At 41.5% G+C, this 25,657-nt stretch overlaps 2 protein-coding genes across 25 annotated transcripts in view; one reads left to right on the top strand and one right to left on the bottom strand.

Moving 5' to 3' along the window:
* The window catches only part of CALN1 (calneuron 1), a 544,567-nt gene that overhangs the window by 426,390 nt on the left and 92,520 nt on the right, over nt 1-25,657 (bottom strand). Inside the window, exon 1 of one of the 13 annotated variants that reach the window (XM_072752798.1) lies at nt 3,000-3,114. The exons of 7 other annotated variants lie outside the window; for them this stretch is intronic. The gene's annotated coding sequence lies outside the window, so the exon portion shown is untranslated. Of the gene's footprint in view, nt 1-641; nt 774-1,221; nt 1,296-1,543; nt 2,166-2,278; nt 2,463-2,722; nt 2,919-2,999; nt 3,115-25,657 lie in introns of those variants that run through there. 5 more of the 13 variants (XM_072752799.1, XM_072752796.1, XM_072752793.1 and 2 more) reach the window with 5 other exon arrangements.
* LOC112934100 (uncharacterized) lies at nt 292-23,848 on the top strand. 12 transcript variants are annotated; one of them, XR_012000508.1, is made up of 5 exons: nt 292-1,399; nt 2,812-2,911; nt 3,072-3,130; nt 3,436-3,553; nt 5,388-9,695. XR_012000508.1 is itself a non-coding variant. In XM_072752787.1 (5 exons), exons 1-5 carry the CDS (start codon nt 595-597, stop codon nt 5,390-5,392), a joined length of 918 nt encoding a protein of 305 aa, XP_072608888.1. In that variant the 5' UTR covers nt 292-594; the 3' UTR covers nt 5,393-9,695. The 12 variants fall into 12 exon arrangements, 8 of the variants coding, with proteins under 8 accessions (XP_072608888.1, XP_072608882.1, XP_072608889.1 ...); XM_072752787.1 differs by having other exon boundaries at nt 292-1,230; XM_072752781.1 differs by having other exon boundaries at nt 3,046-3,130.

The following is a 25,657-nucleotide window of genomic DNA, read 5'->3' as shown; positions in this document are numbered from 1 at the left end:
ACAACAGACCTCAGGCCCAGCAGAGGTCTGGGTTGCCACCTCAGACTTCGGTCAGAGCCTCAGATAAACAAACAGCAAATACACTTGGGATGCCACCAACACTCCCTTCCACCCTACAAAGTCAAAATAAAAACCACCAACAAGCGAGGAGAAGAGCTGGAGTCCGACTCCCACTAAAAAAAAAAAAAAAAAAAAGAAGTCCTGCTCTAGCCTCAAGACAATTTCACACCAAATGGCTTTAAAACCCTTTCCAAAGCTCTGATCCCCGAATTGAAAAAGAGTTTATCTTTTTGACCGAAAGCCAGCAGTTAAAGCAGCAGAACATAGCAATCTGAAGAGTTAGAGGAGTTTCCCACTTGCACAAATGCTGTGTGTCTGGACATCCAGGGGGCAGAAGTCTCCCCACTGTTCCCAGAGAGGTCACCCAGCCCGACCACCGAGGAGGCTCCCGTGCACGCGCCAAAGCCATCATCAGTAGCATCCTCAGGCTTGAGCGGGCACGACCCAACGCGGCCCCGCACAGCAGGCGCTCTCGCTGCTCTCCGAGCCCGGGAAAGTCTCCTTTTCTGCGGAAACATAGGCTGGGGCCTGGGGATGGCGCCCCAGTCTTGGCACCCGAGGAACTGCAGGCACACTTTTACCTGGGCTCAGGGCTTGCAGCCGACCGCTCGCGAGGCGCCTTCCTCACTCGCCTCCGCAAAGCGTAAAAGAGCAGCGGGAAGCGCCGCGGCGGAGGGCGGAGGGCGGGGGGCGGGGGCCGAGGGCGCACGCGGCCGGGCCCAGGAGGCGGGGGGCGCAGCCCGGGTCCCCGCCGCGCCAGCACCCGTCGGGGGTGCCCCGAGGCCCGCCCCAGAACTACCTGCTGCTGCCTGGCGCCCTCGGGCCAAGTCTCGGGAAGTTCGCTCCCCGTCGCGCCGGTCCGGGGGAGCTGGGGCCCCGCGGAATCTCCGGCTGCCCGGGACCACCGGGGCCCGCCCCGGGGAGCTGCTCGGGCCCGGGGACCCGCCGAGCGGCGGCCTCCGGGCCCCCCCCCCGGTCACCCCGCGCTCCCCGGGGCCCGCGGACCCCCCCCCCCCCCCCCCGGCGGGTGGCGGCCAGGAGCGTGCGCCCAGGAGGGCGAGCGGCCGCGCCGGGGCCGGAGGTGGAGGGAACCCTGCGTCCCGCCCTCCGATCGCCATGACTCCGGCTCCCCGAGACCTGGACGCCGCCCTGCTCCCCCACCTGGCTGCGGTGAGGCTCCCCTGCTCCCCGTCCTTCCCGCTGCCGGCGCCCAGCCTCAGCCCGCGCGGTCCGGGACGCCCGAGCCGGACCTCCGCGGCCCTTCCCCGCCCCGCGCCGCCCCAGGAGAGGGCCAGGTGTCTGGGCGCCCCCGCCCCGGGCCTCCTGCCCGCACCAATAGGTATGGGAGGCGGGCGGGCGGCCCGCTCGGGGCCGGGCCGGGGCGGGGGCGGGGGCGGGGGGCGCGGGCGGGGGCAGGGGCGCGGGCGGGGGCGCGGGCGGGGGCAGGGGCAGGGGCGCGGGCGCGGGCGGCCAAGGCACTCACCTCTGGCTGGGCCGGGGCGGCCGCGCGGGCCCGCTGCCCCGAAGCCCGGTTCCGAGGCGCCTCCGCGCGGCGCGGGGGGCTTCCTCCGAGGCCCGCAGGGAGGGGGCGGCGCGGCCGCGGGCGCCGGCGGGCAGCGCTCAGCCTGGCGCTCACACCCCCGGCCGGCAGCCGCGTCCCCGAGCCGGCATCCTCGCCGCCGCCGGCTCCCACGGCGCCCCGGGCCGCTCCCCAAGCGCGCGCCGGGCCGGCGCGAGCCCCTCGTCGGCTCGGAGCGCGATCCGGGCGCGCTCCGCCCTGTCCTTGTCCTCCGCTCCCGTCCGGGGCCGCGTGCCCCGCACCCGCACCCGCACCCGCACCCGCACCCCCGCGCGGCGCGCTCCTCTACCCCTCCCGCTCCCGCTGGCCGTGCAGAGCCCCGGCGCGCGGGCTCAGCCCATGTGCGCGGCTGCCTCGCTGCGCCCCGGAGCCCAGTGGCCGAGGCCCCGCCGGAGTTGCGCGCCCCAGAAACTCCATGCAGCTCCGGCCTCCTCCCCGGCTCCTCCCCGGCCGGCCCCCGGGGCCTGGAGGCCGCCCGCAGCGCCGTGCGCGCTCAGCCTGCGCCCGCGGCTCGCGAGCCGGGGTCCAGGGCTCGCCTCGGCCGCCCGCGCCCCGGCCTCTGCGAGGGACGGGGAGCCCCCACCCCACCCCCACCCCTCCGCCTCTCCAATGGCTCCCTCGGTTTCCAGGCAGCGCAACCTGAGGAACGCCTCGGCGCGCGCGCACACACGGCACACACGCGGGGGGCGAGCTGCAGCTTGGCAGACGGTCCTCCTTTTCCTCCCCAAAGGAGCTGCCCACGTTAACTCCGGCAAACTGCTGCTTCTCCGTATTGGACAACTCGCCAAGCGCCCCCCACCTTAACCGCTTCGTCCCCGGGCCACAGTCACACCTGCGGCCGCGCCCGGGGCCGGGGGGGGGGGGGGGGGGGTGGCGAGCGGAGGGGCGGGAGCGGAGTCCGGCCGGCCCACGCCTGCTCCAGCCACCCCGCGCCCACCCCTGACCCCGCTCGCCGCAGCCCGACAGCACCTGCTTTGGCCCCCCGCTTCGCTTTCCAAGGTCACAGGATGGGTCTGAGGAGCGGGGAGAGGGCGCTTGGGCACAGGTGTGAGCTGGGGCCCTCTGCCACCGCCCGGTGCTGACCTCTCCAAGTCCGTGCCCGGACCCTTAGTCTCTCTGCCCCACGCCTCAAGGGCAACATTCTAGCTCAGAGTCTCCAATCAACTTTCCAGTCCACAGCAGTCTACCTCTCCTGTGCCCAGTGGCTGACAGAATGCACGTTGCAACAGAGGCTGGTGTTGTCAAGCAAAAGAAAAAAATCCACACACCAAGGTGGGTCTCAGACCGCCTAGGAGACAGATGCCTTCCGGTGCCTTTCTGCTCCTCCCCAGGGTGTGCCAAGGGAGAAGGAACAACCCACCTGGCTGCAGCAAGCTAGTCCTTCCTTACAGCACCCTCCTTTCCAGGGTCCCAAGTTTCTTGTCCCCTCTAGGTGGCAGAAAGACTGCTCACCAGCTCAGATGCCTCCGGTTCTCAGAATCAAAGAATAAGGTATATATATAAACATTCTTACACCAATCAGGAACAAAGCAGGCGATACTGCCACCAGCCTCTGGTCCAAACAGCTCAGCAATCACCCCTCTGTTGGCTGGTGCAGCTGCCAAGGGAATGTGGGCATTGGCACTGCCAGCCAGACACACAAGTTAATCAGGGTCCCCTCCTTGCCAGGCTTGCAGCCTGGGCATGGTTCCTCTGAGTCTTCATAACATTCAACACGGGCACCATTCCTTTGGCATTTAGCACTTGCTACCCTGTGTTATTACTATCTTTTCTTGAACCAGTCCTGCTTCCCCCAGATTATCTTCTTGAGCCACCAGCGGAGTCTTTTGTCCTTAGTTTGGAGATGCATTGAAATCATTTTCAGAGATTTCCATGAAGGGTTGCAGGCAGAGGAACAGAGTTCGTGGGGTCTTGGTATGATCTTTTCCTGTGATCTCTCCATTTGCATGAAAACTGCATCTTCTAACAGTCTGTTGTGTCTGTAAGCAATTGTTTTGTCACTTTCTGCGTGTCAACAGGGTCACCCAAAACCCCTAGGCAAGTCTATTATAATAAAAAAAAGGGGTGGGGGGGGGGGTAGAAAACCACAGGCCCAGGCCCAAAATGGTGTCATCTAGACGGAATTGCCAAACTCGGGCTTCATTCCCCAATCTAAGTGCAGTTTCATCCTCCCTCAGAAATTTAATGTTAACAGGTTGGCCAGGAATTTGTTAATCCGTGCCAATGAGTTCACCACCTGGGCCCTCACTAGCCCCCCAAAGGAAGGGGAGGCCCCCTACATGCTAAGACCCTAGCCTTTCTGCCCTGGAAAGCAGATCTGACTGGCACAATCCTTTTCTTTTGCTAATAACAGTCTTGCCCCTCCCCCCATAAAACCCTTCCAGTACATACAACTCCTCATACAGCCTCTCTACTTGCTAGATGGGGTGCAGCCTGATTCATGAATCATTTAATAAAGCCAATTAGATCTTCCAATGTACTGGGTTGAATTTTCACAGCATGCACATGATGGGGTTTCCTGGTAGAAGGTATGGGTCACCACTTAACCAGACTAGGATACATCTGGCAGGAGGTCTCTGCCCTCCCTGCCTGTGTGGACTTGGGCCAGTTGTGTGATCTCTCTAAATCTCACTTTCCTCATCTGTAAAATGGGGATAATTACGGTATCTCCTCCATCAGGTTGTTGTAAAGATTAAATGTGATCTTGTGAAAAAGCAGTCCCTTAGAGAGGAGTCACACAAATCACTTCTGGGCATCAAAGAGGCTTTCAGCAAAAGTTGGCTGTTTTCATTGTCAGTGAGCAGTTAACACAAACCAAAGTTACCTTGGGGAAAAGATCAAGGTTCTTTCTTCTGGAAATACTACTCTCAGCAGACCTCAAAAACTAAAGAAGCCAGGGGCACAGACTTTCGTGAACATTTGCAATGCAGTTTCCTTGGTCTTACCAACAATGACTATTTTAAGGTTAAGAGAGTTGCAGGTTCAAAGGCCTGCAATACCCTTGCTCTAACTTCTATAGGTGTTTATTAAGGGTCAAAATGTGTTCAGTCTATATTAAGGGTCAAAATTGTGTCTGCCCCTTCCTGTTAAAATGCCAAAGAAAATTTTGTACCAATTATCAGAAAGGAAGCTAAAAGCAACATAGAAGAAAATAGGTGGGAGGGACTTCCCTTTATCCAGCATTTGTAGCTGGATTTAGCATAAGTATTCTCTCCAACCCAGAATAATACAGCCCTCTAGGAGAAAGCTAGGGATAGAGGGTAACTTCCTTCTACCACCTACCCCTAGCTTTGAGACTCCAAGTGACAAATAGGACACTTGCGCAATAGCAACCTCACCACCTGGTAATCATTTTCTGACATAGCCAAAGTCATTCCTGCCTCTACCTTATCCCTGTCCCCTACCTTTTCTTCTTTGCCTTTACTTTCAAGATACACATATACTTTGAGTGCCCAAGACACCCCAGGGTAGAGGGGAAGGAAGGGGTCTGGTGTGTTCCAAACAGAAATGGGCAGGAAAAGAAGAATCATGTGGGTGCGTACATGCTGGAAGGTAAAGCTTTTCATGTATTCCATCAAAATACAGGATTTAGAATGCGTTGGATTTTTTACAACACGCATTTTCTACTTTGTGGCTAGAGGTTTTAGAGTGGTTTGTTAGGCAGCAACAGATAAGGAGAACAAACTTTGGTATCTGGAAGCAGGCTGCTGCTGCTGCATAAAAACTGAACACACTGGCTTTCTTTCAGATTGAACAATGGGCAAGAGCAGTGCCTTGAAAAACTGTTTTAGCCAAAGCTGCACAGGCCTCAAGGAGACTCTTGGAGAGGACTTGAAGGACACTGAGGGAATTGCTCCTGCAGACTATACGATAGAGTACCTGAGTCATGTACTCGTAGGACAGTGAGCAAAACTGTTGCCTCTCATAATGTGACAAACAAGAAGGTACCTAATGAACTCATGGATCTGACAAGGGAGACTTCCAAGACTTCCCTTTCCACAGAAAGGGCCAACTGAATTTTCCTAGATGCTGATGATAAAAGACAAGCAGAGATGCATTAAAGATAAAACTATTCTTTGGGGGTTTTTTTCTGTAGAATTTAGAGGAAATAGAAAGAACCAGGACATGCTGGTACATTCTAGTGATCTCCAGGCAAAGGCTAACAAATCCAGGGCAATAAAATGTGGTCTCTGGATAAAGATTAAGTTGAAGATGGAGCAAGAAGATCCTTTGTTAAGACCTCACACATTTTTAAGGGCATGCCTGGAAGAGCTTCTAAGAATCTGTAACATGTTCGCTTAGCAGCTTCACCAGGGGTTAATGATAGAGAAGGGCGATTCTTCAAGAAATATGTAAGATTGGCTTTTGTCCAATGGATAAATTATAATTTGAATCAAAGGAACACTTAGTGATTTAAAGAGAATATATCAGCTTGGGACAAAAAGAGACTGAGACAGTACAAAAGCAAAGGAGACCATCGAGTCCCCAGTCTTCACAAGGTAGTGAACAGGCTGCAAACATGCACACAGGCTGCTGTTTCTTATGGGAGACAAGCTGGATTTCAGTATTGCTATAATCAGTGAGCACTACAGGAAACAGCTCCCGTGTCCCCCTTTATTGGATGTGAGGTCTATTACAGGTGTTACATCTCTGTCTCACCTGTGTATGTTGAGTGTTCAGGGAAGGGCAGAGAAGTTGACAGATCTTCACAGATCTCCAGAGAGCCTCATCCACACCTGAACCTGTTCTAGATAAACAAATCCAGGACCTCAAGCCTGAGCCTGGGGCCACAAGGAGGTGAATTTCTCTGAAGCTTTTAGATGTTTCTGTGTATTTTTCATGTTGGAATAATGTAAATAATTTTTTACTATGAAGAATTAATTATGACCACAAACGCTTTAATATTCCTCTTCAAGAGCTGAGATCTACGTCTCCCTGCCCTTGAATCTGAACAGGATCTATTAATTCTTTAATAGAATATGCAAATTATTTTGTGTTGGTTTCCAAGCCTCAGACTTAAGAAACTAGAAGCTTCCATTTCCTGTCCCTTGGAACACTTTCCTGAAGCCCAGAATCACTCTATACAGAGTTCAGGTACCATGTTGTGAGGCAGCCCAAGCTTTCTTGTGTGGAAAGGCTACAAGAAAGGATGGTGGGAGGGAGAGATAGAGGAAGAACGGAAAGAAGGAATGAAGGAAGTCAGGCAGGAAATAAGGAAGGAAGGAAGATCTGGACAATCTCCAGATATTCAGGCCCCTGCTGTAACATTCTTCTCAGCTGAGGCCCAAGATATTGTAGGGCAGGGACAAGCCATCCTCACTCTACCCTGTCTGAATTCCTGACCCACAGACAAGAAGAGGTAATAATAAATTGGTGTTTTAAGCCACTTTTGGGGAGTAATTTGTTATTGACAACAGATAACCAGAATATTTTGCTACCTCGAAAAGAGTCCAGGCTATATCATAAAGTGAGAAAAGCAAATTGCAATAAAACATATATGATACAATTTTTGAAAAAGAAAACTTTGTATGTCGTACCCATATATATATATATATGTATACAATATATCTGCACAGAATATAATTGTAATAACATCTATTATCTGACTAACTGTAAAGAATCACTATTGGAGGGCCTTCTACTTATTAGTTTATCTAGAAGTAGAGCATATATGAATGCCCTACAACAAATATATTTTTTAATATTGGCTTAATTTTGTTAAATGAGAAAAATATGTCCTACATTTATTTTATTTCAAAGTAATAAATATGTAGAATATACCTACAAAAAGAATAACACATTCTGCTCCTAAAACAACCAAAACAGTACATTTACTCTATTATAGGATTATTAATGAAATGAGATTATGTTGACACATATGCTGATAATTCTTTTAATATCTAGAATAAAGCCAAATTCAAATTATCAACAAAGGAAAAAAATCCTCAAGACTAGCTTCAGGAGTAACACTAGACCACAGAACAAAAATGAACCAAGAAACACAGAAGGTAAAATGTTATCATTGGGTTTATTCATTCAGTTAGGTTACGTATGAAAGTAAGAGACAAAATATTTTCCCAGTGAAACAAATGAGGAAAAGAAAAAGCTTTTTACTGTTTCTGAAAAAAATATTTCAAAGACTTGTATCAAGAATTTTTTTTTAAAAGAATGGAATCAAAACTAAGAACTCAAGAGAGGAATCAAGAACCCAGAAGGAAGGCAGAGGCATTCTTGTGAACCTGACAGTCTCTGCTACCTTTACTTTTGAAACATCAACTGATTCCAAGTAGCACTGGGCCAAAAGGCCAAAAAGGAAAGTTACATTGCAAGGATTTTTGAGATTTTTGATGGAGAGAAAATAATTGGGTTTCAGCACTACCGAGATAGCTGGGACCAGAGGAAGCAAAATGCTCAGGAAATGAAACCTCAGAAAAGTGAAAGCAACCTTCAACTTCACTTTCTCCCCAAAGAAATATGCCTCCTTTGATGCTGTAGGGGGTGAAAGGTAAAGAAACGAAACCCAGCAGGAGCTAAGTAGTTTCACAGTGAAGGAGGATATGCAGGAGTCTCACAACACCTGCAGAACAAATATCAGTTTACAACCTACTGTGGAGGAAGGGCACTGATTAAACACCCAGGGTTTCAGGTGAAGCTCTTGAAAGACTGTATGCATGAAGACAAGAGCAAGCCAAAAGCCTTGGGAGAATCAACTCCCTTTTTCAAATTACCTCAATTACTGGTCAGCAAAAGGTGATTTGCATATGTTCTAACTGCCAGTCAAATGAAAATGCAGGGACAGAACAACATATAGAGACACTATAATATTTCATATATAATATCTGGCATTTAATCAAAAATTGCCAAGGGACACCTGGGTGGCTCAGTAGTTAAGCGTCTGCTTTGGGCTCAGGTCATGATCCCAGAGTCCTGGGATCAAGTCCTGCATCTAGCTCCCCGCAGGGAGCCTGCTTCTCCCTCTGCCTATGTCTCTGCCTTTCTCTGTGTGTCTCTCATGAATAAATAAATAAAATCTTAAAAAAAAATTGCCAAGCATCCTGGCAGATGACAGGATTAAGAAAATTAAGAAAGAAAAAAAAGCAGTGAAAAAACAAACAAGGAAAACATAGGCAATCCAGTTATTGGAGATGTGTAAAATAAACACTAAAACAATTGAGATAATTTTTTTTCAAGAAATTAAATGCTAAGACAAAGTAATTCACCAGGGAAGAACTAGAATGTATTTTAAAAACAGAATTAAATAACAATTCTGGAACCAAACAAAAATATAATAACTTAATAGATGTGCTTAAAGCAGATTTAACAAAAGAGAATAATGAACTGTTAATTAGGTCAGTAGAAAATATCGTACTGAAGAAAAGAATGAAAACAGAGAAAAGAGGGACGCCTGGGTGGCTCGGTGGTTGAGCATCTACTTTTGGCTCAGGTCGTGGTCCCAGGGTCCTGGGATCAAGTCCCGCATTGGGCTCTTGCAGGGAGCCTGCTTCTCCCTCTGCCTATATCTTTGCCTCTTTCTGTGGATCTCTCATGAATAAATCAATAAAATCTTTTAAAAAGAAAGTAGATAAAAGAGTTTGAGAAAGACATAGGACGTGGTAAACAGCCAAACATATAAATTGAAATTTGAAAAGGAGAGAAAGAAGGGAATAAATGCAGTATTGGCTGAGAATTTTCCAAAACTGAGAAAGACATTGAGCCACAGATCTAGGAAATCTTAGAAATTCCAAGCAGGTTATGTTCAAAGAAAGCCACACATAGACAATCATAATTAGACTTCCAAAAACCAAAGACAAAATATTAAGAGAGGCTAGTCTCTCGCAGTCTGGCTTGCTTAGCATAATGCCTCCTAGGTCCATCCATGTTGTCACAAATGACAGGATACCATCCTTTTTATGGCTGCATAATATTCCTTTCTGTGTATGTATGTGAGTGTGTGTGTCACATCTTCCTTATACATTCACCTAATGATCAACACTTGGGTTCCTTCTATACCTTGGCTATTGTTAATAATACTACAATAAACATAGGGTTGCATATATCTTTTGGAATTAGTGTTTTCATTTTCTTTGGATAAATACCCAGTAGTGGAAGGGCACCTGGGTGGCTCAGTCAATTAAGTGTTTGCCTTCGGCTCAGGTCATGATCCCAAGGTCCTGGAATTGAGTTCCACATCAGGATCCCTGATCAACAGAGAGTCTGATTTTTCCTCTACCCCTCTCCCCTGCTTGTAGTCTCTTTCATGCTTTCTCTCTCAAATAAACAAAAAATATTTTTAAAAATAATAAATACTCAGTAGTGAAATTATTGAATTACATGGTATTTCTATTTTTAATTTTTTGTGGAAACTCTACACTGTTTTCCACAGTGGCTGTATCTAAATTAAATAAGTTGGACTGAGAAAGACAAATGCCATATGATTTCACTCATATGTGGAATCTAAAAAAAAAGAAAGAAGAAAGAAAAGAAAAGAAAGAAAGAAGAAAGAAAGAAAGAAAGAAAGAAAGAAAGAAAGAAAGAAAGAAAGAAAAGAAAGGGAGACTCAGTAGCTCAATCAGTTAAGTGTCTGACTCTTGATTTCAGTTAAGGTCATAATCTCAGGGTCATGAGATCAAGCCCTGCATCAGGGAGCCTGCTTCTCTCCTCCCTCTCCCTCTCTCTCTCTGCCTCTCCCTCTGCTCTCTTTCTTTCTAAAATAAATCTTTTTAAAAATGAATAAATAAACAAAAAGAAGAATCAGACCTATAAGTATGGAGAACAAACTGCTGGTTGCCATAGGGGACAAGGGAAGATAGGATGGGGGAAATGGTTGAAAGAGAGTGAAAGATACAGGTTTACAGTTTTAGAATGAATAAATCATGAGAATAAAAGACACAGCATAAGGAATATATGCTGTAATAGTGTTGTATAGTGACAGATGGTAGCTACACTTGTGGTGGGCATAGCATTATGTATAAACTTGTTGAATCACTATATTATCCACCTGAAATTAATGTAACATTGTGTGCCAACAATATTCAAGTTAAAAAAAAAAATAAGTCACAGAAGAAAAAGTACAGCAAAGGAATATAGTCAATAATATTGTAATAATGTTGCATGGTGACAGATCATAACTACATTTATGGTGATCAAAATTGTTGAGTCACTATGCTATACACCTGAAACTAACATGACATTGTATGTTAACTATAATTATAAAAAAAAAGTTAATTATACTTTAATTATTTTTTAAAAGGGGAAAAAAGAAGCCAGTTCCTTTCTCCTGGACACACACATGCACGTGTACTCAACTTTAACAGCCAATGACATTTCATCAGAAATGATAAAAGTTAGTATATCTCACAACTATTGATATAATCTTTGGCATGCTAAAAGAAAATAACCGTACACCAAAAATTCTGAGTGCAGTGAAAATACTCAACAAAAAGAGATGAGGAATTTTTGTTTCTGAGCTAGTAGCAGACTTGCTCCCAACTGTTTTTTTTTTTTAAGATTTTATTTATTTATTCATGAGAGACACAGAGAGAGAGGCAGAGACATAGGCAGAGGGAGAAGCAGGATCTCCACAGGAGCCCAATGTGGGACTCGATCCCAGGACGTCAGGATCATGCCCCGAGCCAAAGGCAGATTCTCAACCCATGAGCCACCCAGGCGTCCCACTCCTGTTAATTGGAACACTAGACAAAATATATTAATTCACTGTTTTCAATAATGGAACCAGGGGATCCCTGGGTGGCTCAGCGGTTTAGCGCCTGCCTTTGGCCCAGGGCGCGATCCTCGAGTCCCGGGATCGAGTCCCGCGTCGGGCTCCCTGCATGGAGCCTGCTTCTCCCTCTGCCTATGTCTCTGCCTCTCTCTCTCTATGTCTATCATGAATAAATAAAAAAAATAAATCTTAAAAAAAAAATAATGGAACCACAACCAGTGCAGAACTATGATCCATATGAGAAGAGAAACAAATGAGATGAGCCCTACAATTGTCCAGCTTTCTTCCTGGAGGCATTTTTCTGTACCATTGTAAAAGAAAAAGAAACAAAAGCAGAGCACAGTAGTCTCATTGACTTGGGTAGATAGAAATCAGAATTCATGGAGGCTTAGGCAGCTGGAATTTGTCAAGCAGAGAACTGAAGAGAGAAAACTATGCACATAAAAAGCTGAGAAAATCTCCATAGAGATTATTTTGAGTTCCTGGTTAATAACTAAAATTTGCATATATTGTATAAGATTCCATGTGGTCAGGCATAGGTGGAGAGCCATAACTTGAATAATTCTTAGAGGTAATAAAGAACTGGAAAGCATTCAGGTTTTGATGATCCCAAGTGAAGAAAACATCTGGGATTACAGTAGAGACACTCTGTGGATTGTACCTTAGTAGTTGTAGTAGTTAGACTAAACTAGTCTAAATAAACTAGTATTAAGGTAGAGGCTATTCTATTGTTCTAACAAAACTTGGGGATCCCTGGGTGGCTCAGTGGTTTAACGCCTGCCTTTGGCCCAGGGCGCAACCCTGGAGTCCCTGGATCGAGTCCGGCGTCAGGCTCCCGGCATGGAGCCTGCTTCTTCCTCTGCCTGTGTCTCTGCCTCGCTCTCTCTCTCTCTCTGTCTATCATAAATAAATAAATAAATAAATAAATAAATAAATAAATAAATAAATAATCTTTAAAAAAAAAAACTTAAAAATGATCAAAAGGATCAAGCTAATTCTCAAGCAACTTATCTGCCTAAAAAACAAACTTCAAAAGTCTTAAAGAACTGCAAAATCCAGAGATTCTACAATGTAACATTCAGTGTCCAAAGAAACAGAAGCAAAAATACCAAGAATGATGAAATTAGCAGACCAGGGCTTTTGTATAGTTACTGCAAATATGCTCAAGGATTTAAAGAAAAACATGAACACAGTAAAGAAAAGAACAGAAACTATTTTTAACAACTTAATGCAATTCTAGAGCTGAAAATATATTTGGAGAATATATATTTGGAAAATATATATTAATAAATAGTCACTGATAGGCTTAACATAAGATTAGATGCTATAGGAAAAAGAAAAATGAACTTAAAAACACAGCAATAGAAGCCAAAGCGCAGGAAAAACAATGCCTGGGAAAAATAGAGTTCAGTGACTTGTATGACATATCAAGCAGTCTAACATATGTTTGATTTTAATACCTGAAGTGTGTGAGCATGAAAAAGTCAGTAGGGGGATCCCTGGGTGGCGCAGCAGTTTGGCGCCTGCCTTTGGCCCAGGGCGCGATCCTGGAGACCTGGGATCGAATCCCACGTCGGGCTCCCAGTGCATGGAGCCTGCTTCTCCCTCTGCCTGTGTCTCTGCCTCTCTCTCTCTCTCTCTCTCTCTCTCTCTCTCTGTGACTATCATAAATAAATTTAAAAAAAAAATAAAAAAAAAAAAAAGAAAAAGTCAGTAGGGCAGAAAAAATATCTGAATAAGTAATAGCTAAAATTTTCCATATTTGATAAGAGCTACAAATACACAGACCCCAGTGGCTCAAGTACCCTAAGCAAGATAAAAAAGGAAACTACATCATGTACATCATAATCCATTTACTGAAAACTAGTAGCAAAGAGAAAAATTAAAGTAACCAGAGGAAAGAGACATATCAAGAGAACAAAGATAAGAATCGGCTAACTTCTTTTCAGAAATAATGCAAGCCAGAAGACAATGGGAAAAAAAGTACCTTGAATATACTATAAGCATCAACAACAACATTCTTCAACTATGAAGGTAAAATAAAGTTGTTTAGGTAAACAAAAAGTAAAATAATTTATAGCTATCAAGCTGAAGTAAAATGATAGCAGATCAAAACTTAGGAGAGAAGAAAGCTAGAAATGAATAAATATGTGAGTAAATACAAGCAATTTTTCTTGTATTTTTTTTTTTGTTTCTTTAAAAGGTAGCTGTCTGATTAAAGAAAATAATAATACCAATGTATTATGGAACTTATATGTATAAAGTAAAGTATATATGACCCAAAAAAGCACAAAAGATGGGAAGGAGGGAATAAAAGTATACTGTTAAAAGGTACTGACATTATCCGTGAAATAGTATAATATTATTCTATATATCATAGAAATATTAATCATAAGAAGGCTGAAACAGCTATATTAACGTCAGACAAGAAATACTGCCAGAGATAAATATGGTTGATTCATAATGGTAAAGGATCAATTCATTAAGGAAATACAACAATCGAAATGTAACTATAACAAACTTTAAAAATACATGATGTACAATATATGAAGAAAACAAATCCACAAACAGTAGAAGATTTTAACACACCTCCTTCAGTAATGAATAAGACGTGTAAAGATATATACTTGTCAAACACTAGCAAATAACTTGACCAAATTAAATTTATAGAGCACTGCATTAACCACTGCAGGATATAGTCTTTTCAAGCACACATGGAATGTTCATAAAGGATAGAGTATATGTTGGGCCACAGAAAAATTCTCAGAAAATTTAAAAGTACTGAGTTAATACAGAAAACATTCTCAGACTACAATGGAAATAAGTTGGAAATCAATAACAATAATACACCTGGAAAATTCTCCAGTATTTTATGAGTAAAATACAGTTTTACGTATTGCATAAATCACAAAGTAAGTTTAAAATATTTTGAACCAAATGTAATGAAAACACAATGTGTTAAAATTTGTTCTAGAACTGCAGCTAGAACAGTGCTTAGAGGAAAAATTTTAGCTTAAAATGCATTTTCAGAAAAAGAGAAAGGGTTTAAAACCAACTTGTTTTTAAAGATTTTGTTTATTTATTTGACAGAGAATTAGAGATCACAAGCAGAGGGAGCAGTAGAAGGAGAGGGAGAAGCTTCCTGCAGAGCAGGAAGCCCAACAAGAGGCTTAATCCCAGGACCCTTGTACTAGTATCATGACCTGAGCTGAAGGCAGATGCTAAACCAACTAAGCCACTCAAGTGCCCCAAAAACCAACTTTCTAAAATTCTACTTTAAGAAGCTATAAAAAGAACATCAAATTAAATCCAAATAAAATAGAAGGAAATAATAAAGAGCAGAAATTAATGAAATAGAAACTGGACAAACAATAGAGAAAAATAAATGAAAATGTCAGTAAAATTGATGAGTCCCTAAGTAAGACTTAAAAGTATGGAGAAAATACAAATTACCAAATCAGACATGATGAAGGGACTTTACCATAGATCCTAAAGACAGTAAGAATAACAAAGGACTATTATAAATAAGTTTATTCCAAAAAAGTCGACAACTAAATAAAATAGAATTCTTTGAAAAACCACAAATTAACAAAACAGATCCAAGAAGAGATAGAAAATCTCTTTTAAAGAAATTTAATTCATAATTAATAACCTAATTCCAAAAACAAAACCAAATTCCTTTATGCCAAGAAAACTCTCTGATAAATCCTAACAAACATTTAATGAAGAATGAACATCAATCTTATAAAAATCTTTCATAAAATAAAGGATGATACATCTCAAGTCATTTTATGAAGCCAGGGTTATACTCTTAACAAAATCAGATAAAGATATTACAAGAAAATAAAATGGATATAAATTCAAAACCCTTAGTAGTATATTACCAAACTAAACTCAGCAATGTATAAAAAGACTAATACATCTTGACCAAGTGGAGTTTTTCCCAGGCATATAAAATTGGTTTAAATTTTTAAAAATTAATCAGTGTGATTTATCTCATTCAGAGAAGAAAATTTTATTATCATCCTAATGCATACATAAAAAGTACTTGACAAAACTCAACACCCATTCATGATGAAAACTCTCATATGAGTAGGAATAGAAGGGAACTTCCTCAATAAAGGACATCCTTAATAAAATAAAATAATAAAATAAAATAAAATAAAATAAAATAAAATAAAATAAAATAAAATAAAAGTATAGCTACCATCCTCCCTAAGGTCAAAGATTGATTGATGTCCCTGTAAAACCAGGAACAAGGCATCTCTTGAACATTTGTTAGAGGCTCCAGCCAGTGAAATAAGTTAAGTAAAAGAAATAAAATGCACACAGATGGATAAGAAAAGAGCAAAACCTTTTATTCAAAATCAACATGAGCATATATGTAGAAAATCTTAAGTAATCTATTAAAAAAGCTATCAGAACTAGTAAGTGACTTTAGCAAGATCACAGAATACAAGATCAAAACCACAAAGAAGCAATTGGAGAATGAAATTTAAAAATAATGCCATTCACAATAGTATCAAAAACATGAAGTATTAGAAATAAGTTTAATAGAATAAGTGGAAGATCTGTATACTAAAAACTACAAAACACTAACAAAAGAAATTAAAGATAAAAAATAAATGGAGCACTCTAACATGTACCTGAACTGGAGTTTTGACATTTTTAAGATGTTGATTCTCCTGAAATTGATCTATAAGTTTAACATAATCCAAACAAAAGTGCTAAAAATATTTCTCTGCAAAATTTGATAAGCGATTTCTAAAATTTATATAAAAAATGCAAAGAACAGATAATAGCCAAAACAATATTTAAAAGGAAGAAGGTAGAAGAGGACTACTTGATTTCAAGACTTGTATAAAGCTAATCAAGAGAGTGTGGTTTTGGCAAAAAAATAGACATACAGATCCAAGGAACATAATAGATCAGGAATAGACCTACACGTATGTAATCAATTGATTTTTAACAAAAGTGCCAAGTTAATTGCAATAGTGGAAATGACAGTCTTTTCATCAGATCATGCTAGGCAATTGGTTTTCCATGTGGAAATGAATGAACTTTGGTACTTACTTTATCCTATGCACAGAAATTAACTCAAAATAGATCATAGACTTAAATGTAAAAGCCAAAGTCACCAAAATTTCATAAGAAAATATAGGCAAAAAATCTTTGCAACCTTTGGTAAGTAGAAATTTCTTATATAGGACACAAAAAGCACAAACGATAAAAGGAAAATATTATAATTTTACGTCATCAAAATTAAAATCTTGTACTCATTACAAGACACTTTTGAAAAAAATGAAGACAAGTCACAAACAGGGAAATATATATATAAAATATCTATAAATATAAAAATTATATACATATATATAATGCCATATGTATCTAGCCAAGAACTTCTACCAAGAATATATCAAGAAATCTTGCAACTCAATAAAATGAAACATACAACTTAATTTTTTATATGGACAAATGATTAGAATAACAAGATATATGAATGTTCAATAGCACATGAAAAAATTCTCAACATCATTAGTTATCAGAAATGCACATTAAAATGACAATGGAGGGACAGAGGGACACCTGGGTGACTCAGTGGTTGAGCATCTGACCTCAGCTCAGGGCATGATCCTGGGGTCCTGGGATCGAGTTGTGCATTGGCCTCCCTTCATGGAGCCTGTTTCTCCCTCTGTCTATGTCTCTGCCTTTCTCTCTGTGTCTCTCATGAGTGAATAAATAAAATCTTTTTTAAAAAATTAAATAAATAAAACCACAATGGAATACTATCACACAACAAGTGAAATGGATAAAATTAAAACACTTGACAATACTAAGTGTTGACAAAAATGTACAGCAATTAGAACTCTCATACAATGCTACTGGGAATGCAAATAGTTCAATAATTTTGAAAAATTACTTAGCATTTTCTTATAAAGTGAAACACACAATGATCTATGATTCAGCAATTTCAGTTCTGGGTATTTCTCTTAGAAAAATTAAGTCCACAACATGACTTTTACATGAATGTTTATAGCATCTTTCTTTACAATGTTAAAAACCAGAAACAATCCAAATATTAATCAATAGGTAACTAGATGAACAAATTATAGAATATCCATACAATGATATTACTCAACAGTTAGAGGAACAGACTAGATACCCACAACAACATGACTGAATCTCAAAAACAATATTCTGGGTGAAAGAAGCCATACACAAAAGAGTATGTACAACATTATTTCATTCTTAGGAAATTCTAGGACAGGTAAAAAAAATCTATAGTGACAGAAAATAAGTTGGGCTCCAGTCCTTGCATCATAATGAAATGATAAATATACTAATTTAGGATATGTACCAGTGGGTCAAGGATACACGTTGCAAGCTCTAGAATAAACACTAAAAGAATAATAAGAGAATGTATGATTATTAAGGGGGAATGGACTAATAAAACACAATGAATTCCACCAAAATGAAAGGAGTTGAAAGGGAACATAGAACAGATGAGATGAATAGAAAGTAAATAGTAAGATTATAGATTGAAATCCAAGTAAATCAGTAGTCACAATCCATATTACCAGGGTAAATGTATTCTAACCTCAAGAAGACAAAGACTGTTAACAAATATAAAAATATCCAAGGACATTTTATTTGCAATAAACACACAAGAAATATGAGGACACAGGATTTTTGAACATGAAAGGATGGGGTATGCAAAAAATAACTGAAAGAAACTGGTACAGATATACCAAAACAAATATACCAGATATACCTTAAACTGGTACAGATATACCTTAAACAAAGCAAAGTTTAAGGTAAAGAGGTTTTACTAAAGATAAAGAATGACATTTAATAATGATAAAAGTGTATCCAAAAAATTGGATACACCTAATAATATATGCTCAAAATATATAAAGCAAAATTGATAGAAACATAGCCTAGCCCAATCTGAATGATACAGTAAATAATCAAAGATCTAAAATTGGAACATAAATCAAAATATAAGAAAAAAGAATAAAAAATATATTATCTAAAATCTATAAAATAAGAAAAAAGTCGGAGCATATTATTTAGTCTGTGTATGTTGAAGCAGATCTGGTCACATATAGTTGCCTCAGGGCAGATGGGAAAGCTGGGAGCATGAAATTACTGCTTCAACCTAAATACACCTGAGCTTTTTTTTTTTTTTAATTCAGGGAAGTAAGGAAGTACTTCCAGGAAATATGGCTGTGTAAGTAGACATTTTTAGAGCATCCTCCCTGAAACCTACAAAAATCAGGGAAGGAACTAAAATAAAAAGTGAAAACTACGCTGAAACTTGGACAACCTTAACCTTTCCCTACAAGTGCTGAAGGATAGTTGCCAGACTTGGTACAACTAGAACCAAAATGAAATAGGTCCTGGGGGTGGACCACATTTCCTGAGCTTGGGAACCGGCACAATGCTGTAGGACCAAGGAACCTCCCTAATACAACCTGCACTGCAAGCTAGAGCAGAGATCTGAAGTGTGCGTGGGGTTGAGGAGGAGTAGCTACAGCCCAGCGGCTGGGGAGAAAGGGCCTCATGTGACCCCCACACTGCCCATTTCAATGTGTCCCAGCCTTTTGATTGGGATAGGGAGAGATTATATTAGAAATAAAGCAAATGAAGATCAATTAGAAAGTAGAAAATCAGAAGTAGACAAAAACATTTTCTGACACCCCCTTACCACCTCAATAAAATTCCAAGGCTTTCTCAACCTTAGCTTGATAACATGATTATCAGGAATGATATTTATGAATGTTCTTAAAGTAATCTCTACACCCAGTGTGAGGCTCAAACTCACAGCCCCAAGATCAAGAGTCACTCACTTCACCAACTGAGCCAGCCAGGCACCCCGAGATTTGTAAATGCTTTTAAATGCACAAATGAGAATCATGCCAAACCAACTGAATCCAAATTTACAAAAGTGAAGCCCAGACAAGTGTAGTTAAAAATATTTCCATAATGAGATAACATTTTTAGCCCAACCAATAGGTAAAAATTAAAAGTATTTGTGTCACCCAATATTGGCAGAAGTGTAGAGATATAAACATATAGTAAGGGAAAGGCTCTTTTCTTGGATTTCTTGTTTCCGCGTGGAGCCATACCAATTAGTGTAACTAACTTTCGGCTTCCTCACCCACTTCTCTAGTTAGTCAATTTGGAAGAATGCAAAGGACTGGCAGCTCAGCCTCCTCTCTTGCACTGTTTGGTCTGGAATTTGCATGTGTCCATCACCTCCTGTGACTGGCCAGGTGGTAAATTATCTAATCCTGAGTGCAGTATAACAAAGTTGATATTTTGATTCTCATCTGCGCAACCTCAGCTTTTTAAAAAAATTTTAACTGGAGAGAGAGAAAAAAGTGCAATTTGTTGAGTTTTCTCAATTTGTCAATAGTAGCAAAGTCAATAAAGACAACATGAAATACTGTTCATTGGTACCCACTCAACAAACCTGCCACCATCACGACACGTACTGTCTTCCTTTTTCCCCCCATTGAAAGGCCCTGGGTCCCTTCCTGCCTCTGGCCAGTCCCTCTGCTGTGCTCTGGATCACATTCCTCTCAATGTCCCAGCAACTCTGCACTAGAGCTGATGAATTCTATTTGTAGCTTTTAGTTCAATAATTGGCATAACCCTCTGTCTTGGAAGCCAGACCACAATGGAGTCATTTTTAGCACCTTCCTCCTCCTCAATCATCCCAATCCATCTCAAAGTCCCCTAACATGGTTCAAAATTCCAAAGTACAAAACAATGTTCAGTAAAATATCTCCCTCCCACCTCTGTCTTCCAGATATTCTGCTTTCCTTCCATCCAGCAAGCACTATTACTACTTTCTTATGTGTCTTCCCAGAGATACTGCACAGATGTATACTACTTCTTCATATAAATAGTACCACACTGTATATATTATTTTGCAAGAGGAATGCCAACTAATAATGCAGAAGGAATAATGGAAATTTAAAAGTCACCATTTTACAACCAACAAAGTAAGGACTACTATAAGCAAGAATTGTCAATCTACCTGTTTATGTAAGGCTTACCAGCTAAGAAAGGTTTTTATGTTTTTAAATGGCTGGGGGGGGGAAGAAAAAATATGTGACAGAGACCTTATTCTGCCTGCAAAACTTAATATATATATATCTGGCCCTTCACAGAAAAAGTTTGCCTATGTCTGCATTAGGTGAAAGATAGTTGAAGAACAGGATATGGAGAAATCTGGCAGACACCACTCAAACTAATGATCAAACTTTGCACAATGAATAGTGGGGCATACTGGCCCTGTGTGCCTCCTTCTGTGATACACAGGGAAGATGACATCACATATGTAGCATTCATGCCAAAAACACAAAATCTGATTCCAAATACAAGGAAACATCTGACCTAGACTCTGCAAAAATGCCAATGTCATAAAATGTGTAAAAGAGGCTTGAAAATTGTTCTGAGTTGACCCAGCAACTAAATGGAATGTTCAGTTATGACTAGGTCTTGAGTTTAACACAAACAAACTACTATAAAGGACATTATGGCAATTATGGCAATAATTAAGGAAATCTTTAGGGGGAGTCTGTATTTACTTCAGTATATCAATGCTAAATTTCCTGGTATGATCATTATATTGTGGTCATGTAGAAGAATGTAATTGTTCTTAGGAAATACATGCTAAATATTTAGGAATGTAGTCTGTCATGGTGTCTTCAATTTATTCTCATATAATTTTCAAATGGCTCAGTGGGGAGAGAGAGAGAGAGAGAAGGAAGAAGGTTTATAGGTGGTTTTTTATACTATTTTTGCAATTTTTCCATAGGTTTGAAATTTTTTTTTAAAGATTTATTTATTTATTTATGATAGGCATAGAGAGAAAGAGAGGCAGAGATTCAGGAGGAGGGAGAAGCAGGCTCCATGCCGGGAGCCTGACGCGGGACTCGATCCCGGGACTCCAGGATCGCGCCCTGGGCCAAAGGCAGGCGCCAAACCGCTGAGCCACCCAGGGATCCCCGGTTTGAAATTTTTTTAATAGAAAATTGAAGAAGAGTACAAACATGAGACATGTTTCTATAAGCATAGGAAAAAATGGGCTCAATAAGAACCAAACTGGCAACATTGGTTGCCAGTCACCTCTGAGGGGTACAAAGAGCTAGAGAAAGGTTAAGTGACAGGATAAATACTGTCACATTCTTCTTAGTTCTGCCTTGTTGGTGCTTGCTATAAGAATAGTATTTTTATCTTTTGTGTTTTTAAAAAGCTTACTTTTTATAATTAAAAAACTCTCCATAGCCTATTCACATAGAAGTCAGAAATAACCGGGATCCCTGGGTGGCGCAGCGGTTTGGCGCCTGCCTTTGGCCCAGGGCGCGATCCTGGAGACCCGGGATCGAATCCCACATCGGGCTCCCGGTGCATAGAGCCTGCTTCTCCCTCTGCCTGTGTCTCTGCCTCTCTCTCTCTCTCTCTCTCTCTGTGACTATCATAAATAAATAAAAATTTTTTAAAAAATTAAAAAAAAAAAAAGAAGTCAGAAATAACCATCAAGTCTCTCCATATACCCCCAATGCCCCTCACCCCATCCTGGAGTCCCTGGATTTCCTTGCTTGACCAAGGTTTCACAGGAAGCTTCTAGAACCCTGATCCCTAGGGCTGGATGCTAAGTCTTTGGAATATCACTTCCCATAAAATCCATTACTATGTAGAATGAGTGTTAAATTAAAATGATTTCACCCAAATCCACATGTTAAATTGTATATGTATGGTTTTAAAATTTTTGCCATGATATCATACACTGGAGCAAATGACATCACACTTACATGACAGCATAGTTTACCAAAAGCAGGCCAGGTTACCAGGTATCAGAATCAGTTTCAACTGAGAACAATGAGGAGGATAAGGGAGAGAAGTGGAAAAGCTGAGAGAAAGTAATATTGCTTTATTTTCCAGAGGAAAGATTGAAACCAAAACTGTTCAAGTGGATTAATTGAAAAATATTTTTAAGCATGTAAATTAAATTAGTGGAACTAAATAACCACATAATAAACATTCTAAATCATCGAAGAGAAAATAAGATTTTTAAACTGTGTAACACATTATCTTTCAAAAGACAAATGCACACAAAACTCACCTTTTAAAAGAAGAAAAGTGGTAGACTATGTTTTATATTTAATAGGCACAAAAAGTTGAAAGTAAAAGAATTGATAGCAGGCATTCATTGGTGGGAATGAGTTAAATGTGTTTAAAGGGCTCTTGAAAACACATGGTGAAAATTAAAATGCACGCATCTTTTCATCTATATTTTTCCTTTATATAAGAACTCATCTTACATGTGTTTGAACAAGTGCACAAAGATTTTCACAGAGACCAGAAACATTGTGGTAATTTCCAAAAGAAGGAAAAAGAACCTAGGAATGACCCTAATTCCCACTAAAGAGTTTTTGATTTGTTTGTGTGTTTGTTTTTAGAAAGTAAGCAATGGGATCCCTGGGTGGCGCAGCGGTTTGGCGCCTGCCTTTGGCCCAGGGCGCGATCCTGGAGACGCGGGATCGAATCCCACGTCGGGCTCCCAGTGCATGGAGCCTGCTTCTCCCTCTGCCTATGTCTCTGCCTCTCTCTCTCTCTCTGTGACTATCATAAAAAAAAATAATAATAAAATAAAATAAAATAGAAAGTAAGCAATGGTGTATTAAGTCCAACAGTTTAAAATAATGAGGTCAAGTTTGGTTTAAACATAATGATATAGAAATAGGCCCAAAATAACTGAAAATAACAAATTGCAAAAGAGTACATTAAATAAAGTGGCATTTGCATAAAAGTAATTTTATTTACATACTGATATGTGCACAGAAAACAACTCTGAAAGAACCCAACGTCAGCAGTGACTATTTCTGGGTTTGGGGATTATGAGTGACTTTTGTTTTCTATATAAACATTTTCTGCATTGTTAAATTATTATGTGTGTGTTGTATAAGTAATTTGTCTCATTTTTGCCCTTGGTTTTCAGCCCAGAGCTTCTAAGAGACACTCCCTCAAGTGACAGACATTTCTTTGCTATTTATGAGCCCCTGGATCACACCCAAGGAGGAGACTGGTAGGGAGACCCACGAGAGCTTCAGAATGGGGGCTGGTCACCAGAAAGACCAAGTTTGTGATTAGAGTGAAACTTGGAACCAGCCTGACCTTCAGGGAGAGAAAAAAGCTGGAGATGGTCTCATGTCTCATCAGTCAAGTCTCATATTGCCAGTGGTTTAATCAACTGTACCTCTGGAGAGAAACCCCAGTGAAAATTCTGAGCACTGAGGCTTGGTGGAGCTGCTTCTTGGTAAACACACATGTGCCCTGGGCAGATGATGTGCCCTGATTTCCTGGGAAGAGGGCACAGAAGCTCTGCATCCAGAACCCTTCCAGACCTTACCCTCCATGCCTCATCATTTGGCTGTGCCTGAGTTGTATCATTTATAAGTACAGCACTTTCTTGACTTCTTTGAATCATTCTAATTATTGAATCTGAGTATTAGGTACCTCCAAATTTGTAGTTAGTTGGTCAGAAGTGTGTGTGATCTGGGAACCCCTTAAATTTGAGGGTGGTGTCTGAAGTGGAGGCATGCTTATGGAAGACTAAGCCTTTTTATGGGGCTGGCACCAACTCCAAGTGGTCAGTGCCAGAATTGAATTGCAGAACCAGGTAGGATTGGGACAGGATAATCAATGTTTGAATAAAAAGCCTTATTTCTTTTGTAAAACAGAAACAACAAAGTTTTAAGTGAAAATGAGGGTAATGTAGGTCAATTCAAATAATAAAGTAAAGCCCAGGGTAGGCAGTTCAATATGATAGCATAGGGAGATTCTGAACTCACCTCCTCCCAAGGACACAAAAAATCTACAGCTACATAAGCAATATTCCCCTCTGAAAAAGACAAAACTAGCTGAATAGCTTCTCTAAAACAAAGGCTAACAGGGCCACCTGTTATATCTCCCCACCCTTGGTGCGACAACCGCAATCGGAGGGCTCTCACAAATACGGAGCTTCTCCCTGAAGAGTGATGAATTTGTGTCACACATCAGGCACCCAACCTCTGGGACTTTCATGGAAGAGATGAGTCCCCAACATTTCTGGCTTTAAAAATCAGTGGAGCTTAGGTCCAGAAGAGCCACAGGGCTATAGGGAATGGAGATGTAGATTCACTTGCCCTCAACCCAGCACAAAACCAGCACTTTGGAAAACACCTAGACCACAGGAGAAGGAGATTTGTTTGTTAATCTTAAAGCATCTGCCAGAGGGGCAAGAGCCAGTTAGAACTCTCTCTGTGGACGGAGGCACTGGCAGGCACCATTTTTGTGTTTTTCCTCCAATCTGCTGGTGTATCCTGCCTCCACACTGCTCCTCCAGCCCTGCCAAAACCAGATGGGGAGAGTGCCCTGCCCCTTTACCACTCCCTTGGATCTGTCAAACCTGTGCACACAGTCCAGACAGAGGATGCCCAGTGAGCACATAACTCTAGTAAATTGTATTCAGGGCCCCATGAGTCTGAAACAATTGGAGAAAAAAGCTCTTGGCAGGCTACCAACCCTGCCCAGACAGCAGAATGAAACACCTTCAGTCTTCTGTGAGAAAGGCCTATTTACTTGTCCCAGAGCGTCAGCCTCAGGGGTAAGCTTCAGGCCTACCACATATCTAAACACTACAGAGATGTTCTCAGAGAACATAGGCTAGGAATATTATTGTTGTGCTCTCCCATGTTCTCACTACAGCTTGTCAGTAGGTCCCAGAAAGGAGCTCATACACTTATCTGGACCTATGATTTTTGCAACTCTCACTAAGAGAACATCTCCAAATCACCTGGTCTGGAGGACATCAGGCTTACAATTGTGATCCCACAATATACATTTGCATACCTTAAAAGTTGCCATCTGAGGGTCTAGTTATCAATTGGTCTGAAACTAGATGCTGAGATCCCTCCCTCTGGAACACTCATAGGTCTTGACATATCCTCAACAACTGGATCCTATCAAAAATGTGTTAGCCTGTTTAGAAAAATCACAAAGATCTGAGACACAACAAAGAGCTAGAGCAAGGTTAAGTGATAAGGTTCATCTCCCACACAAGGCCACTCCTTTGAGACTGGGAGAGATAGCTATTTTGCCTAATACATAAAAACAAACAGAGAGAGTCAAGCAAAATGGTGAAACAGGAAAAAATTCCAAATAAAACCCCAGATAAAAACTTTAATTAAAAAAACCTTAATGAAATGGAGAGTAGTACTTTATCTGCTAAAGAGTTCAAAGTA

This window comes from Vulpes vulpes, chromosome 3 (genome assembly GCF_048418805.1).
Source record: "Vulpes vulpes isolate BD-2025 chromosome 3, VulVul3, whole genome shotgun sequence".
In the NCBI taxonomy this organism is placed as follows: Eukaryota; Metazoa; Chordata; class Mammalia; order Carnivora; family Canidae; genus Vulpes; species Vulpes vulpes.
The sequence above is the reverse complement of the archived record's forward strand: the minus strand, read 5'-3'. Positions and strand labels throughout refer to the sequence as shown.

Excerpts from the sequence above, each read along its gene's own strand:
- LOC112934100 (XM_072752781.1), top strand. The coding sequence starts at position 595 with ATGGCGCCCCAGTCTTGGCACCCGAGGAACTGCAGGCACACTTTTACC. Across the intron at positions 1,400-2,811 it reads CCTCCTGCCCGCACCAATAG|TCCACAGCAGTCTACCTCTC; the intron begins GTATGGGAGGCG and ends TCAACTTTCCAG. Across the intron at positions 3,131-3,435 it reads TCTCAGAATCAAAGAATAAG|ATTATCTTCTTGAGCCACCA; the intron begins GTATATATATAA and ends TGCTTCCCCCAG.